General features: G+C 40.8%; 1 protein-coding gene across 5 annotated transcripts in view; it reads right to left on the reverse strand.

The window, feature by feature from the left end:
• NAPEPLD (N-acyl phosphatidylethanolamine phospholipase D) overlaps positions 1-18,310 on the reverse strand; it is a 98,364-nt gene that overhangs the window by 31,382 nt on the left and 48,672 nt on the right. Inside the window, exon 2 of one of the 5 annotated variants that reach the window (XM_013979817.2) lies at positions 9,499-9,591. The exons of 2 other annotated variants lie outside the window; for them this stretch is intronic. Coding sequence is in view for 1 of the 3 variants with exons in the window: in XM_021102560.1 (XP_020958219.1) it covers positions 14,663-14,745 (83 nt within the window). In the remaining 2 variants the exon portion in view is untranslated. Of the gene's footprint in view, positions 1-8,825; positions 8,849-9,498; positions 9,592-14,662; positions 14,764-18,310 lie in introns of those variants that run through there. 2 more of the 5 variants (XM_021102560.1, XM_021102561.1) reach the window with 2 other exon arrangements.

The following is an 18,310-nucleotide window of genomic DNA, read 5'->3' on the forward strand; positions in this document are numbered from 1 at the left end:
TGCTCAACCAAGTATTAGCAAAACGAATCCAAAAACACATAAAAAAGATCATACACCACAAGCAACTGAGATTCATCCCAAGTTCACAAGGATGGTTCAACATATGCAAATCAATCAGTTTGATACATCAACAAAAGTTAAAAACCACATGACTATCTCAATAGACACAGAAAAAGCATCTGACAAAATTCAACATCCACTAATGATAAAAACTCTTACCAAAGTGGATATAGAGGAAGCATATCTCAGCAAAATAGTAGCTATCTATCACAAACCTACAGCCAACATAATACCCAATGGTAAAAAGCCAAAAACCTTCCTGCTAAAATCTGCAACAAGGCAAAGATGCCCACTCTTTACCTCTTATATACAACAAACTACTGGAAGACCTAGTCACAACAATCAGACAAGAAAAGGAAATAAAAGGTAAGCAAATTGGAAGCAAAGAGCTAAGACAGTCATTACATGCATATGACGTGATATCATATATAGAAAATCCTCAAGACTCCAAACAAAAACTACTAGATCTGGAGTTCCCATCGTGGTGCAGTGGTTAACGAATCCGACTAGGAACCATGAGGTTGCGGGTTCGGTTCCTGCGCTTGCTCAGTGGGTTAACGATCTGGTGTTGCTGTGAGCTGTGGTGTAGGTTGCAGACACGGCTCCGATCCCACGTTGCTGTGGCTCTGGCGTAGGCCAGCGGCTACAGCTCCGATTTGACCCCAGCCTGGGAACCTCCATATGCCGCAGAAGTGGCCCAAAGAAATAGCAAAAAGACAAAAAAAAAAAAAAAAAAAAAAAAAAAAAAACTACTAGATCTGATCAATGAATTCAACAAGGTAGCAGGATATAAGAATAATATACAGAAACTGGTTGCATTCCTTTACACAATGAAATATCAATGAAGTATCAGAAAGGGAATGTAAAAAAAATCTATCTTTTAAAATTGTAGCAAAGGAGTTCCCATTGTGACTCAGCAATAATGAATCTGACTACTATCCATGAGGATGGAGGTTCAATCCCTGGCCTCAATCTTTGGGTTAAGGATCTGGCATTGCTGTGAGCTGTGGTGTAGGATGTAGACATGGCTCATAACTGGTGTTGCTGTGGCTGTGGTACAGGCTGGCAGCTGCAGCTCCGATTCAACCACTAGCCTGGGAATTTCCATATGATGCTGATTTAAATAAATGGATATCCCATTCTTTGGATTCAAAGAATTAATATTGTTAAAATGGCAGTATTACCCAAAGCAATCTTCAGATTTAATGTGATCCCTATCAAGCTACCCATGACAATTTTCACAGAACTAGAGCAAGTAATCCAAAAATTTATATGGAACCATAAAAGACTCAGAATTGCCAAGGCAATCCTGAGAGGGGAAAAAAAAAAATAAGCGGGAAATATAACTCTCCCAGACTTCAGACAATACCATAAAGATACAATAATCAAATCAATGTGGTTTTGGTACAAAAACAGACCTATGGATCAATGGAACAGAATAGAGAGCCTAAAAATAAACCCCCACCACCTACAGTCAATCTTCAACAAAAGGGACAAGAACAGGAATTGGGACAAAGATAGTCTTCTCTCCAAGTTGTGCTGGGAAAACTAAATAGCCGCATGTACATCAATGAAATCAGAAGAAACCTTCACACCATGCATAAAAATAAACTCAAAATGGCTTAAAGACTTAAGCATAAGACATGACACCATAAAATTCCTAGAAGAGATGATAGGCAAAACGTTCTCTGCCATAAATCACATCCATGTTTTCTTAGTCTCTCAAGGCAATAGAAATAAAGACAAAAAGTAGTTCCCATTGTGGCTCAGCAGTAACAAACCTGGCATGGGAACATGGGTTCAATCCCGGGCCCCGCTCAGTGTGTTAAGGATCTGGCATTGCCATAAGCTGCAGTGTGGGTCGCAGACACAGCTCAGATATGGTGTTACTGTGGCTGTGGTATAGGCTGGCAGCTGCGGCTCCAGCTGGAACCCTAGCCTGGGAACTTCCAGATACTTTGAGTGTGGCCCTAAAAAAAAAACACACACACACAAAGAAATAAACACAAAAATAGACAAATTGGACCTAATCAAATATAGGTCCACAGCAAAAGAAACCATTAAAAAGCAAAATGGGGAGTTCCCGTCGTGGTGCAGTGGTTGAGGAATCCTACTAGGAACCATGAGGTTACAGGTTCGATCCCTGACCTTGCTCAGTGGGTTAAGGATCTGGCGTTGCGGTGAGCTATGGTGTAGGTTGCAGACGTGGCTCGGATCCCACGTTGCTATGGCTCTGGCGTAGGCCGGTGATTACAGCTCTGATTCGATCCCTAGCTTGGGAACCTCCATATGCCTCGGGAAGCGGCCCTAGAAAAGGCAAAAAGGCAAAAAGGCAAAAAGGTAAAAAAAAAAAAAAAAAAAAAAACCAAAATGGGAGCATGTATTTACAAATGATGCAACTGACAAGGACTTAATCTCAAAATATAAAAACAACTCATACAAGTGAACAACAAAAAAACAAACTCAACTGAAAAATGGACAGAAGACCTAACAGACATTTCTCCAAAAAAGAAATATAAATGGCCAATAGGCAGATGAAAAAATGCTCAATATCACTAATTATTAGAGAAACACAAATCAAAACTACAATGAGGGAGTTCCCCTTTGTGGTGCCGGTGTAACAAACCCAACTAGTATCCATAAGGATACAGGCTTTATCCCCGGCCTCATTCATTGGGGCTGAGGATCTGGGGTTGCCATGAGCTGTGGTGTAGGTCAAAGACCTGGTTCAAATCCGATGTGTCTATGGTATAGGCCTGTAGCTGCAGCTCCAATTCAATCCCTAGCCTGGGAACTTCCACATGCTGTGGGCATGGTCCTAAAATTAAAAAAAAAAAAAAAAAAAAAAACTACAGTGAGGAGTCCTGGCTCAGCAGAAACGAATCTGACTAGTATCCATGAGGACACAAGTTTGATCCCTGGTCTCACTCAGTGGGTTAAAGATCCGCCATTGCCAAGAGCTGTGGTTGTAGGTCATAAAAGTGGCTCGGATCTGTCATTGCTGGGGCTGTGGCGTAGGCTGGAGGCTACAGCTTCAATTCAACTCCTAGCCTGGGACTTCCATATGCCACAGGTGTGGCCCTAAGAAGACAAAAAAAAAAAAAAAAAAAAAAAACAAACAAAACTACGGTGAGGTACAACCTCACACAAGTCAGAATGGCCGTCATCAAAAAGTCTACAAATAACAAAAGTTGGAGAGGGTGTGGAGAAAAGGGAACCCTCCCTACACTGCTAGTTGAATGCAAGTTGGTAAAGCCACTATGGAAAACAGTATGGAGGTTCCTTAGAAAACTAAGGTAGAGTTACCATGCAATCCAGCAACCCCACTCCTGGACATAGACTCAGACAAAACTACAATTCAAAAAGATACATGCACCCCTATGTTCACAGCAGCATTATTCACAATAGCCAAGATATGGAAACAACCTAAATGTCCATCAGCAAATGAATAGCTAGGGAAGATGTGGTATACACACACACACACACAAATGTAGTACTGCTCAGCCTTAACAAACAAAATAATGCCCTTTGTAGCAACATGGATGCAACTAAAGATTATCATACTAAGTGAAGCACATCAGAAAGACAAATAGTTATGATATTACTTATATGTGGAATCTAAAATATGACCCAAAAATCCTAACTACAAAACAGAAGATTCATGGATAAGGAGAACAGACTTATGGTTGCGAAGGGGGAAAGGGTTGGGGAGGGATGCAGTAGGAGGTTGGGGGTAGCAGATGTAAGCTATTACATATAGAGGTAATAAACAAGATTCTACTATATATATAGCACAGAGAACTATATTCAATGTCCTATGATAAACCATAACAGAAAAAATTTAATGTACATATATACACATTCTTCTACTATATATATAGCACAGAGAACTATATTCAATGTCCTATGATAAACCATAACGGAAAAAATTTAATGTACACATATACACATTCTTTTTACACACACACAACACTGTACAGCAGGAATTAATACAACATTATAAATCAACTATACTTAGAGAGAGATAAAATGATAGGAAAACTAAAACTAAGAAAGATGGGTTCTATGTGTGATCCTGCTTTTAGCTTTGCAAACTCAGATAAAACTAACAAATCTAGGCTGGGGTTTCCTTATTTAAATGTAGCTGATTTCCTGATTATTTCTTGTTATACATCTGTCTCCAAAGCTAACAACATTAAGCGAAAATTCTGCCTTGATTTCAGGCCAACACTCAGTGCAGGAGACAGGCACATTCATTAGTCTATATACCCTGTCAACACCTGTGTTTCAAAAGGAGGTTCAAAACTTGATAAAGACTTTTACATTGTGCTAATTTTCATTCAGTTGAAGATACCAGGAATAGTTAAGCACACAGTTACTTAATGTGCCACTAAAAAAGAAAAAATGTTATCCTTTTAGTCATGCATTATATGACATACCCTGATAGCAGTGATGTTATTAAAACCTGAGTAAAACATCTTGAAATTAATGAAATATACCATTTTCTAGTGTGAGCCTAGGTACAGTATCTATTAAGTTTCTATGCTCTGTTGTCTTAGCTTTTGAGCAAAATGGATTAAGTCAATAAACAGTTAAAAATGAAATTCATGGATAAAAAAAGCAGTATTTTCTTTGTTGACGTATGCTGTGTACATGCGTCCCACAGAACACTCTCCCTTTCATTATCAAGTCGGAACACTCTCCCTTTCATTATCGAGTGTACTTCCCACACTTGGACATATCTGCCCTCCCGCCAGTCTCCTCAATGCCTGTGGAGGTTACCACCAGTGTCAGGAGAAATCTGTACTGCATGCGAAAGCTGGGGACAGTTTAATTTTAACCTGCTACGTCTTGTGCAGACATTTCGATAAAATGAAGCAGTTTCATTAGCTATATTATCTAGCAGTGTTTTAAAAGGACCCTTTTCTTCACTAAAGATAGGAGAGCAAACATAAAATTGTGAATTTAGTGTTGTTTTAGATATCTGAAAATAGAGGTCTAACTATCTCCCAGATTAAACATTCAGCATCTCTGCTGGTATGTAATGGATAATCATTCATTTAGCATTTATTAAATGTCAAAACTAGGAATGATGATTTCCAATGTCATGATTCATGAGTATGTTGAAATCCCAAACATATACTATACTAGTGTGTAATTTTTTGATTTTTTTAAAGCAATGCATCCAATTCTAAGCAGCTGGCAATTCTTAAATGTCAAAGAAGAATGAAACATTTGCTTTTGAAATAAAGCATTGTTTTTCAAAAGCATTTTACCCATGTGTGCAGTTATTGTGTAAAACATTTGTACTTGGCAGACTTGTCTTCACCAAATGTCATAGCTCAGACCCCTCCTATGTTAGAGACATGGGGATAAAAGTCCTTCTGCTCTTAAAGTTGGCAATTAATCTTTAAAGAAATGTAGAGAATATAGTTGATGATTACTAGATGGAATCTATATGTTGTCCTTTTTGTAACAAATTGTTCTTAAAAAGAACATTTTTATTTTATATTCACCAGTTGTCACAGGTCTTATTGCCTCTATATATGCTTCTGGATTCCTTTTCCAAATTTAGCCATTGTTCACAAATTCAGCTGTTGTTCACAGAGGAAAGGAGGGTCAACAAATTAATATATTTAATTACCAAGGCTAATGTTTTGACAACTTTTTTTGGCAAGGCCAAAAAAACACAGCATGCATAAGTTCCTGGGCCAAAGCCATGCCACAGCAGTGAACAGAGCCACAGCAGTGACAATGCCAGATCATTAACCTGCTGAGCCACCAGCGAACTCCATATGACAACTTTTAATAACAATTAGTGTCAAAAATATATTAGAATTGATACACATGTGTAACTTATTTACATACATAATATACATTTAGACACATGTATATGTAGTAGAAACCTACATGCCTCACTAAGCAATTTATCTTCACAACAGTAGAAAGTGTATTCGATGAGAGTCAGGAAGACAGGACTCCAATTCTCCCATTAACTAAAGTGTGAGTGCAGAGTACCAATCTCTCTAAACTTGGGCTTACTCATCTGCTAAATAAAAATAACTCCTAACTTTCTCCTTGAAGGATCATAATTAAGAGCAATGACATCATGGGGTAGTATTTCAGAGTACTATACAAATGTAAAATTACCACTATTAATTATATTCAGGAGAAGAATAATAGAACCTTTTCAGCCAACTGAGTTGTTTTTCAGGTGAAGGATAACATTCTAGAATTTTGGGTTCAAAAAACCACTGCTAAAATTTTTCTTAAAAATTTTATGTAAAAAAAATAAAATTACTTTGGAGTTCCCATTGTGGCTCAGTGGGTTAGGAACCCAACTAGTATCCATGAGGATGAGGTTTGATCCCTGGCCCCACTCAGCAGGTTAAGGATCTGGCATTGCCGTGAGCAGGAGGGTAGGTTGCAGACATGGCTTGGATCTGGTGTTGCTGTGGTGTAGGCCAGCAGCTTCAGCTCTGATTCGACCCCAAGCCTAGGAACTTCCATAGGTCATGGGTGTAGCCCTTAAAAGACAAAAATAAAAATAAAAACAAATAAATGGAAAGATATCCCAGGCTCCTGGATTGAAAGAATATTGTTAAAATGACAATATTAACCAAAGCAATCTATATGTTTAATGTGATCCCTATCTAGCTACCCATGACAATTTCCACAGAACTAAAACAAATAATCCAAAGGATTCATATGGAAACATTAAAAAGAAAAAAAAGAATTGCCAAAGCAATCCTGAGGGAAAAAACTAAGCAGGAAGCATAACTCTCCCAGACAATACTACAAAGCTATAATAATCAATACAGTGTGGTTTTGGTATACAAACAGACCTATGGATCAATGGAACAGAATAGAGAGCCTAGAAATAATAAACCCACACACCTACAGTCAAATGATCTTCAACAACGCATGCAAGAATATGAAATGGTACAAGGAGAGTCCTCTCAGCAAGTGATGCTGGAAAAGGTAGACAGCTGCATGTAAATCAGTGAAATTAGAACACATCCTCACACATGCACAAGAGTAAATTCAAAATGGCTTAAAGATTTAAACATAAAACACGACACCATAAAACTCCTAGAAGAGATCATAGGCAAAACATTGTCTGCCATAAATCATATGACTGTTTCTTAGGTCAGCCTTCCAAGGCAATAGAAATAAAAACAAAAATAAACAAATGGGACCTAATCGAATTAAAACACTTTTGCACAGCAAAGGAAACCATTAAAAAGGGAAAAGACAAGAGTTGCTGCAGTGGTACAGTGGGATCAGTGGCATCTCTGCAGCACCTGGACACAGATTTGCTCTCTGGCCCAGCACAGATCTGGCATTGCCACAGTTGCAGCGTAGGTCACAACTACGGCTTGGGTCTGATCCCTAGCTGGGAAACTCCATATGCCATGGGGCAGCCAAAAAAGAAAATAAAAATGAAAAAAAAAAGATAACCTAAGGAATGGGATAAAATATTTTGCCAATAATGCAACTGACAAGGGCTTAATCTCCAAAATATACAAACAACCCACACAAGTCAACAACAACAAAAAAAATGGGCAGAATACCTAAGCGGACATTTCTCCAAAGACATACAGATGGCCAGTAGGCATATGAAAAGATGTTCAACATCACTAATTTATTAGAGAAATGAATGAGGTACCATCTCACACAGGTCAGAATGGCCATCATCAAAAAGTCTACAAATTAAAAAACCTGGAGAGGGTGAGGATGTGGACCAAAGGCAACCTTCCCACACTGCTGGTGGGAATGCAAGGTGGTGCAACTACTATGGAAAACAGTATGCAGGGAGATGCCTCATAAAATTAAAAATAGAGGAGTTCCCGTCGTGGTGCAGTGGTTAACGAATCCGACTAGGAACCATGAGGTTGCGGGTTCGGTCCCTGCCCTTGCTCAGTGGGTTAACGATCCGGCGTTGCCGTGAGCTGTGGTGTAGGTTGCAGACGGGGCTCGGATCCCGCGTTGCTGTGGCTCTGGCGTAGGCCAGCGGCTACAGCTCCGATTAGACCCCTAGCCTGGGAACCTCCATATGCCTCGGGAGCGGCCCAAAGAAATAGCAAAAAGACAAAAAATAAAATAAAAATTAAAAAATAAAATTAAATTAAAAATAGAATTACCACATGATCCAGCAATCCCACTCCTGGGCATATATCCAGACAATATGCCCTCTGTTCATAGCAACACTATTCATAATAGCCAAGACATGGTAACAACCTAAATGTCCACTGACAGATGAATGGATTAAGAAGATGTGGCACATATAAAGGAACACTACTCAGCCATAAAAAGGAATTAAATAATGCCATTCACAGCAACATGGCTGCAATGAAAGACTCTCATACTCAGTGAAGTAGGTCAGAAAGAGAAAGACAAATACCATATGTTATCACTTATATGTGGAATCTAAAATACGGCACAAATAAACTCATCTACGAAACAGACCCACAGACATGGATCACAGACTTATGGTTACCAAAGGGGAGGGGGATGGAGAGGTAGGGACAGGGAGTTTGGGGTTTGCACATGCCAACTATTACATTTAGAATGGATAAATAACAAGGTTCTACTGTACAGCACAACAACTATATCCAATCTCCTGGGACAGACCATGATGGAAAAGAATATAAAAAAGAACTTAAGTATATATATAACTGAGTCATTTTGCTATACAACAGAAATTGGCACAATGTTATAAATCAACTATAATTTTAAAAAGTAAAAAAAAAAAAATTACTTACTAAGTGTCCCTCTTTACAGAAATCACAGTATCTTCTGTTTAAGAACTAAAAAAAAAAAAAAAAAGTTCTCTTGTGGTGCAGAGGGTAAGCATCTGGCTTTGTTACAGCAGTGGCTTGCATTGCTGCTGTGGCACAGGTTCAGTCCCTGGCCTAGACCTTCCACATGCCTTGGGTCCAGCCAAAAAAGAAAAAAAAAAACCTTTAAATCTGTCTTATAAAGTGCTCATCTGATTACAGATGGAAACATTACTTTGACAAACAAGAAGGACAATACACACTGGGACCGTCAAAATGAAGGCCGCCCCCCGCGCCCTCACCCACACGTTGAATCTAAACCCAAGTAGACTGCACATCTGGGAAACACCTGGCAAGGAATCCTAACATACACCAATCACAATCCTCCAACTCAGCTAAGCTAGCTTACCTTCCCCTAGAAAATAGGACCTCCTGGCCAATCATGCCCTGTTTCCAGGCTGCCTCTTCTAACAAGTTCTATAGAATTTGCTCCTGCCCCAAATCCCCAGGGACTGGGGCTCCACAGCTTGTGAGGCCCTGAACTACCCTAATCCATAGGCTGTTACCCCTTGAATAAAGACAGCAAACCTGTTACTAAACTGTGTTATTTTTGTCATTTGACACAAATAATTCACAAAGCAAAGTAATGCTAACTTACCAAGAGCACACAGGACCCAGAATAGTTTTGAGAGGGATGAATCAATGTAAAACCAGACTCCGTAGGATGCAAATTAGAGAACAAGTTTTCTTTCTAAAAAGTAGTCAAAAACAACAAATGTTCTTGATGCTGGAATGCCAAAGGCTTTGAAAATTCTTTGTTATTAGGCAATATCCAACATATTGAACTAAAAGTCACTTCACAGGCTCTTTACATATTTTAAGTCATAAAATAAACACTGTAGGTACTTCCTCTACAATGGGTGTTTTCCCTATATGTAAATAAGCAAAGCTTTGATTAGAATTAGAAACAGAAAGCAAGATAAACAACCAGCTTAAGACTAAAGTCCATTTAAAAATATCACTTACAGTATCACAACTGGTATCTTTGGGATAATCAAATTACAATGGCACATTATGGCAAATTGAGAAAACAAAAAAGATAGTTTTTGCCTCCTTGATATCATAAAAATACCAAACAAGAAGTGCAATTCATTTGGGATATATAAATAATACGTAAAGACACCAAATTATTTAATTGGAAAGGGGGGGAATAAGAAAACTAACGTGATGCCTGTGAAAGTTCAAAATGTACCCTAAATATGTTAGAGGATCTTAAAAGTTACTATTTCCTGAGAACTATGTCCAGACCCTCATGTTGCAACAGAACAAAGGGTGGGGAAAAAAATGTAACTGTAATGTATACATGTAAGGATAACTTGATCCCTTTGCTGTACAGTGGGAAAATAAAAAAAATAAATTAATTTAAAAAAATAAATAAATAAATAAGTTACTATTTCCTAATTCAAGATTTCAACAAAAATACACTTTGAAAATGTGGTATCTCTCTTTCCCTCCCTCCCATCTCATAATCAATTATGCAAAAAGAAAAGCTTGTTTTTAAATCATAACCCATTAAAAAAAAAAAAAAAAAAGAATGGGAAAACATGTCTTCACAGTTCCTGGATAGGCAGGAAGGGTAATAAGAAAAACGCACTCTTTTAAAAACTTCTGACTTTAGGAGTTCCCATCGTGGCGCAGTGGTTAACGAATCCGACTAGGAACCATGAGGTTGCAGGTTCCGTCCCTGCACTTGCTCAGTGGGTTAATGATCCGACGTTGCCCTGGCGCTGTGGTGTAGGTTGCAGACGGGGCTCGGATCCCGCGTTGCTGTGGCTCTGGCGTAGGCCGGTGGCTACAGTTCCGATTCGACCCCTAGCCTGGGAACCTCCATATGCTGCGGGAGCAGCCCAAGAAATGGCAAAAACACACAAAAAAAACTTCTGACTTCAGTCCTGGTTCCAACTTTTGCTCTACTGAATTCTGCAACCTTTAAAAAGTCACTTATTATCAAGGCTCACTTTATTCATCTGTAAAATGAGAGGACTGAGCCATACCCGAAAAAGGCCATCCTTGCACCTGAATATTCTAACAATCTTTGGATGCACCAAAGAGCCAGCTAAGGCCACCAAAGAGCTGTCCCCTCCAAAGTGGCCAAGGACCTTGGACGGCCTCTCCCAAGCTGCAAGCCCTGGTAAGCAAGTTAGCAGCTCAAATCTGGCCACTTTCCCTAAGGCCGAATTAGGAGGGGATAAGCCAAGTGTTTTTCACCTAACAACAGCAAAGCCAGCTCCAAGAAGAAAACGTGGTTTCACAGGCTGATCAGGCTGACCGGGAGTTATTCAGAGCATAAAGTACTTCAGAAGACATTTCATGACAAATCTGATACATCAAATAGCCTTAGACTTCCAATCTTAAAATGCAATTTCAGATACAATGTGTAAGGGCCTGTACTTACAGCATATTTAAAGTCATACTTAACATCTACTACATTTAAGTTCTAAACCCTCCAGGTACAGTGAGCAATACAAGCCCCAAGCTTCAAGGATTCAAAATCCGTAGGAGGAAAAAAAATCACAAGCAACCATACAGGTTTTGGCATAATATCATGCTTACAAAAAATATCAGCTCTGAATAATGAAAACAGTAGCCTTTAGAATAAAGCACTTCCAAAACAACTAGCCCAAAATCTTGACATGATAAGGAACACTTTTCCTTACATACTGAGTGGTTCATACTGACAAGGAAGTTCTGTGATCCATGGGGTCAGAGATGCTGAAGAGGCTCTTAAGCTTTTGAAAGCAGCCAACAAGTTAAAGGGCCCTGATGTCGACAGAGGGTAATGGAAAACAAGAAAGTCACTAGAGGGGTTATGTGAACCTCTGATTCGTTTATGAATGAACGTGGCAGAAAGGCAGACAATTATTCTGCCCTGGATGTCAGCCCTGCTGATCCTCCATGAGAAAAAGGTCAATGACAAAAAACAAACCAACAGTGGGGGCTTTTTCAAGGAAGCAATGCCCAGGGCAGTACTGGGGTCAGGACCCATTTGGCCCATCACCTGACAGTTGTAACAGCAGGTTCAGAGTGAAGACCTTGCGGATACTCCCAAGAAATCAACTAATAGAATATTAAAGGTCTCTTTTTTCCCCCCCCCAGGGCCGAATATGGAAGTTCCCAAGCTAAGGGTCAAATCGAAGTTGCAGCTACCAGCCTACACCACAGTCACAGCAACACAGGATCCAAGCTATGTCTGCGATCCACACCACAGCTCAGAGCAGCAATGGATCCTTAATCCATTGAGCAAGGCCAGGGACCAAACCCCAATCTTCACAGATACTAGTCAGGATCATTACCCCTGAGCCACAATGGGAACTCCATTTTTTTTTTTTTTTTTTGGTCTTTTTAGGGCCGCACCCTCAGCATATGCAAGCTCCCAGCACAGCACAGCCACAGCAAGGTGGGATCCGAGCCTCGTCTGCAACCTATACCACAGCTCACAAATCGAACCCACATCCTCCTGGCTACTAGTCAGGCTCCTTACTGCTGAGCTACAATGGGAACTCCCCTTGTCATGCTTTCTAAGCTTTAGTTTCCTTGTCTGCTGCCTATTCATAAGACTATTGGACAAAATGTCCATAATCCTTAGTCCAGTGCCTGGTACACAGTCAACCCTCAATAACTAAGCCACTGTTTTACTATGACCTAAACACTATTTAATAAGGGTTAGTAGAATACTATTCCAGTTTGAAATTTCTGCACTAATAGGACAGGGGGACTGTGGGCAATGGTGTGAATAAACTGAAAGAGAATAAACTCTGGAATGTCTTTTGGTTCTTATATTTGATTAAGAGAAGCCCTGATCTTCCTGTAATTCACTTAAGTCTTTAAAATAAATATGAAACTACCATGCTCTACAGGATTCCAATGCAACTCCTATGACCCCCACCAACTTCTCCAGATACAGAGGAGGTTCTCATAAGCCTTGACTGCATCCTGGTTCTGAAACTAATAATCTTCTCCACCCTCACCCACTTCATCTCCCGGTATTGCCCCCCAGGGAAGAAAAATGTGCAAACTCAAAATCCTAACAGTGGCCACTTCCACATCCAGCACTCTCCCCAGAGCTTGAGCCCTAGTTACTGAGGTTCTTCAGCTCAAAGGAAAAATTTCCCACAATAGGAACAAACCAAACAGGCAGGCAAGGCCAGCTCCAGTTAAATGTCCCCTAAAGCATGTCCCTGTTTTCCATCTCCTACACAGGTAACCCTACTAACCTCTGACCTCTCCCAGCTCCCCTTCTGGGGGGGGTCAAAACAGACTATCAAGGAGGGGTCTGATTTCAAGTAAGACTGAAAAGGGGCAACATGGGACTCCTCCCTGGAGTATTTCCCAATCGACCCTCACTTCTGGCTGCATATCACATCCACCCATGGAGCTTTTTTAAACTAACCAGAGGCTCCTGAATGAAAATGTCTGCTGGGGAGCTCCCCAGGTAGTTTTAAAACCTCTGTGGGTGATTCTGATATGTAGGCAGGATTGAGAACTACCACTCTGAATCAGCCATCGGCACAAAGACAGCATTTAGGAAGGACCAAAGGGACTTTCTTCTGATACCCCCAAATTTACACCAGGGTGGCAGCTGCCAACAATCAAGCCTTCTCCTCCCGCTCTGCACCCTAAATGAGAAAGGTGGCCTTAACCCAGGATGGCCACACAGTACCAGGACTGGGAAGACTACATAGCTAAGGACAAAGTTTGATGGGTCTCAGGCTGGCACTCAGTCCTGAGTCACAAGTTCAACTCTATGCACTTAGGAAACCAACCCCTGCCCCACCACCAAAAAAAAAGAAAAAGAGGAAACACACTCAGGGATGGGTCACACTGTCTATAATAACCCATAGCAGCCTGTACACTATGAGCGCCCAATAAATATTTGTTAAACTCCTAATTACTCTTCCCTGGGATAGAGTTAATTTTCTGTGTAAGAATCTGCTGGGAATCCCACTATAAGCAAAGCGAAAGTAACCAAAGGACAACGAGACAAAATTCAAGGGCATTCTCGGGGTTCCCATCATGGCTCAGTGGTAATGAATCTTACTAGTATCCATGAGGATGTAGGTTCAATCCCTAGCCTCACTCAGTGGGTTAAGGATCCAGTGTTGCCATGAGCTGCTTCCAGTGTAGATAGAAGACGTGTCTTCGATCGGTGTTGCTGTGGCCGGCAGCTGCAACTCAGATTGGATTGGGAACTTCCATATGCCGCAGGTTCAGGCCTTTAAAGGGGAGGGCATTCTCAGAATTCCCCTTGTGGTGCAGCAGAAACGAATCCAAGTAAGTATCCATGAGGATGTAGGTTCAATCCCTGGCCTCACTCAGTGGGTTAAGGATCCAGTGTTGCCATGAGCTGTGGTGTAGGTCGCAGACACAGCTCGGATCTGGCGTTGCTCTGGCTGTGGCGTAGGCTGGAAGCTGTAGCTCCAATTAGACCCCTAGCCTGGGAACCTCTATATGCCACAGGTGAGGCCCTAAAAAGAAAGGGGGGGGGGGCGCATTCTCACCAAGTCTACTAATGTGGAGATAAAAAAATTAATTGAAAAATCTTAGGGAACACTTGAGTGATTGAATTCTATGACGGTGAAGTGGTAACGAAGCAGTAAAGACCAGAAGACACCTACCATAAAGTCCAGTCCCCATTTCTCCTCAGTAACAGAACTACACTGGGGTAGCTATACACTGGTTAATGACTACACTTGCCCGCCTTCCAGCTAGGGACTGCCATGTGGATAACACTTTGGCCAATGCGACAGAAGCAGAAGTCTTACTTGGCACTTCCAGTCTCCTCAAAGGAAAGGAAAGCATTCTTGATTCTTCCTGCATCCCGCTGCCTGGAGTCATCCTGAGCCATGAGTCTGAGGGCCACTTCCTAGGAATGGCATAGATAACCAGGACCTCAGACAGAAGCCATATACCAGGTCTGAACCTTCCAACTCTGGACAGCCCCCCAATCTAATCCTAACTGATACAATGACCATAATGTACAACTCAAGCTGCAGCATTATCAGCTCAAACAACAAAACCTGGAGGTGATGTTTGTGACAGGCCTGGCTCCCTTCCGATAAGGAAGTAGCACCCCAGTAAGCTCTCTTTCTCAGGATAAAGCAATGGCTTACCCAAGCAGACTCTTATCAGGGATGAAGCAAGTTTCAGACCCCCAGCGAAGCCCTACCACCTTTTCCCTTACCCTCTGGCTATAAAAACAAGCAGCCAACATCTACTGGGGGTTGGCTTTCCCTGACCATCGGAAGGCATCCTGCTGTACTAGCAGCATTTATTATCTCAATAAACTCATCTCTCTTCTTACCTCACTTGGAGTCTGGAAATTCTTTTTTCAACCCATGCTTGGACCATGACACACACCTTGCAAGCTTAGGGAAGCTATAAAATCACAAAAGGTAACTATCCAAAAATAGAGCTTTCCCAATCCAAAAGTGCACACAGAGAGCTGCACGCATGATTGCTATACTTATACTATTTATTGAGCACTTGTATGTGTCACTTTATTGTATATTATCTGACTTAATTCTCACAACATTCCCATGAGACAGATATTATCCTTGTGTTACAAGTGATGTACTGGAGGTTTACAGAGTTTAATAGTATGCCTAAAGACAAAAAGCTGGTAATAGTTGTACCTGGAAATCCAGCTCAAGTTGATTAGATCCCAAAGCCTATGCTCTTTCCATTAATCATAATGAATCTGCAAGGATAATTCCATAAATTTATCTTGAAGAGATACCTAGGTTCTAAAGTTAGTAGCGGAGTTCCCGTCGTGGCGCAGTGGTTAACGAATCCGACTAGGAACCATGAGGTTGCGGGTTCGGTCCCTGCCCTTGCTCAGTGGGTTAACGATCCGGCGTTGCCGTGAGCTGTGGTGTAGGTTGCAGACACGGCTCGGATCCTGTGTTGCTGTGGCTCTGGCGTAGGCCGGTGGCTACAGCTCCGATTCAGCCCCTAGCCTGGGAACCTCCATATGCCGCGGGAGCGGCCCAAGAAATAGCAACAACAACAACAACAACAACAAAAAGACAAAAGACGAAAGACCAAAAAAAAAATAAATAAAAAAAAAATAAAGTTAGTAGCACACAGTCAACAGCATGGTCTGACAAGGCTAGCCCTTCTTTTTTTTTTTTTGCATTTCTTGGGCCGCTCCCACGGCATATGAAGGTTCCCAGGTGAGGAGTCAAATCAGAGCTGTAGACACCAGCCTACACCAGAGCCACAGCAACGTGGGATCCGAGCCGTGTCTGCAACCTACAGCACAGCTCATGGCAACGCCGGATCCTTAACCCACTGAGCAAGACCAGGTACCAAACCTGCAACCTTATGGTTCCTAACCACTGAGCCACGACGGGAACTCCAAGGCTAGCCCTTCTTGCTTTCAACAATGTCTTTTATCCTTTCAAAGTAAAAAGCACTTAGTAGACACTCAATAAATACTAGTTCCCTTACAATTGCCTTTTTTTATTTTACATGGAGATTTCAAATGATGTAACTAATCTATTTAATTGCTTAACTGTTCTCACTTAAAGTTACTCAGAAAAGAACAAATAGTATTTCACACTTGCCCCAGCATTCACTTTCACCCAATTAAAAAAATGGGCTCCAAACAACACACATACACTTACACACCACAAACATTTCCTCCCCCTATAAAACGGAGACACAATGAGGAAAGAATGAGAAAGGAATGAACTTTCAAGCAAGAATTCTAAAGTACGGGCAATTCTCAACTTACGATGGTTCAATTTACGATTTTTCAACTTCACAATGGTGCAAAAGTGATAGGCATTCAGTAGAAATCCTACTCTGAATTATGAATTTTCATCTTTTCTCAGGCTAGTCATATGTGGGCTGAAAAATACTCCCTTGCCATGCTGGGCAGTGGCAGCAGGCCACAGCTCCCAGTGAGTGACTGGGATCACTGGCTATCCATCAAGATGGTAAACAACCCAAACACTTAGAACCATTCCCTTTTTTACTTTCACTACAGTATTCAATAAATTACATGAGAGAGTTAAGACTTAATTATAAGATAGGCTTTGTGTGAGATGATTTTGTCCAAGTGTGGGCTAACATAAGTATTCCGAGCACACTGAAGGTAGATCAAGCTTAGCTACAATGTTTGATAGGTTAACTGTATTAAACGCATTTTCAAATTATGATATTTTCAACTCACATCATGGCTATGAGGACATGACCCCATCCAAAATCAGGAAGATCTGTACCTCATCTCTGTGAAATGGTGTAAACGTCTAATTTAGATGTTTCAGCTTTGTGGTATCATGAGAGGATAAAAACTCTTGCACAAGTAGAAACAGGAAGTCTGTTAGGTTAAAAGAGTTTGGACTGGCCACAAACTCTCTAAGGTCCTTTCCAGCTTGAACGCTCCATGACTCAAATCATCTCTGTGTGACCCCTTTCTTTTACTGATAAAACAAGTCAGGTCAGAGAGTTACCTGACACTCCTAGGGTCCAGCTCTAGCTGGTGACGGAGCCTGGACTGTTGATTCACCATATTCTCACCTGAATTATTATGCTTGGAAACACTTAGAACCAAGAGAGTGTGTGGTCAGCATGGGAAGATAAATGACACATTTCACCCTATCAGGGGTTTTTCATTTAGTTTAGCTGATCAACAGATAAACTGGCCTCAAGTTTTAAAAAAAGCACTTTCAGCTCAGAAACTCTTTAAGCTATCATTAGTTACTTCAACCATACAATAGCACAATACTCTTAATATATATAGTAGTACTTCTCATCAACTCTCTGAACAAGCCAAAGAATTGAATATAGTAACTTGAAAATAAACATCTTTGTAGTTTGAAGGACCTTCAAAATACAAAAAATTACTTTCAAAACAAATTACTGCTATCTTCCAGTTGTCCTAGCATCAGGATCTTTTGCAAGCAAAACAGTTATCTACCCAGTTTAAGGATGGCCAGTAACAATGAGGAAGCTTGGCATTTCTTTATTCTGACAAATGCATTCTTCTGAGAGAGATTACAAAAGAGCACAGAAGTCTATAAGCATTTACTGTTGGATCAATATGTTACTGTCTCTTAATCTGGGAAGGCCCCCAAATTAAATAAACAGGAAAATCTACAGCCTCCAAGGGGAAAGAAGAATAGTTCTAGGTAGCAGGCACATACTGAGTTCATTTTCAATTACTTTCAAATTTATGCTGATCCATTCAAATGCCAGCCCTGTGCTCTGTCATAGCCAATAGTACTGACCATTCACAACCAACAGGTTTAGGGGCACAACCTAGGGCTGTGATGATGACCAAAGCTTGCTGATCCAAACCACTCTCATCTTCACAATTGATACCCTTTTCAAACAAGAAGCAGCAGTTTATATGCATATTCTGTCAAAGGGCAAGGCTGCTGTGCTTTCTTGGGCAAATGATTGAA

Source organism: Sus scrofa, chromosome 9 (assembly GCF_000003025.6).
Source record: "Sus scrofa isolate TJ Tabasco breed Duroc chromosome 9, Sscrofa11.1, whole genome shotgun sequence".
NCBI classification, from domain to species: domain Eukaryota; kingdom Metazoa; phylum Chordata; class Mammalia; order Artiodactyla; family Suidae; genus Sus; species Sus scrofa.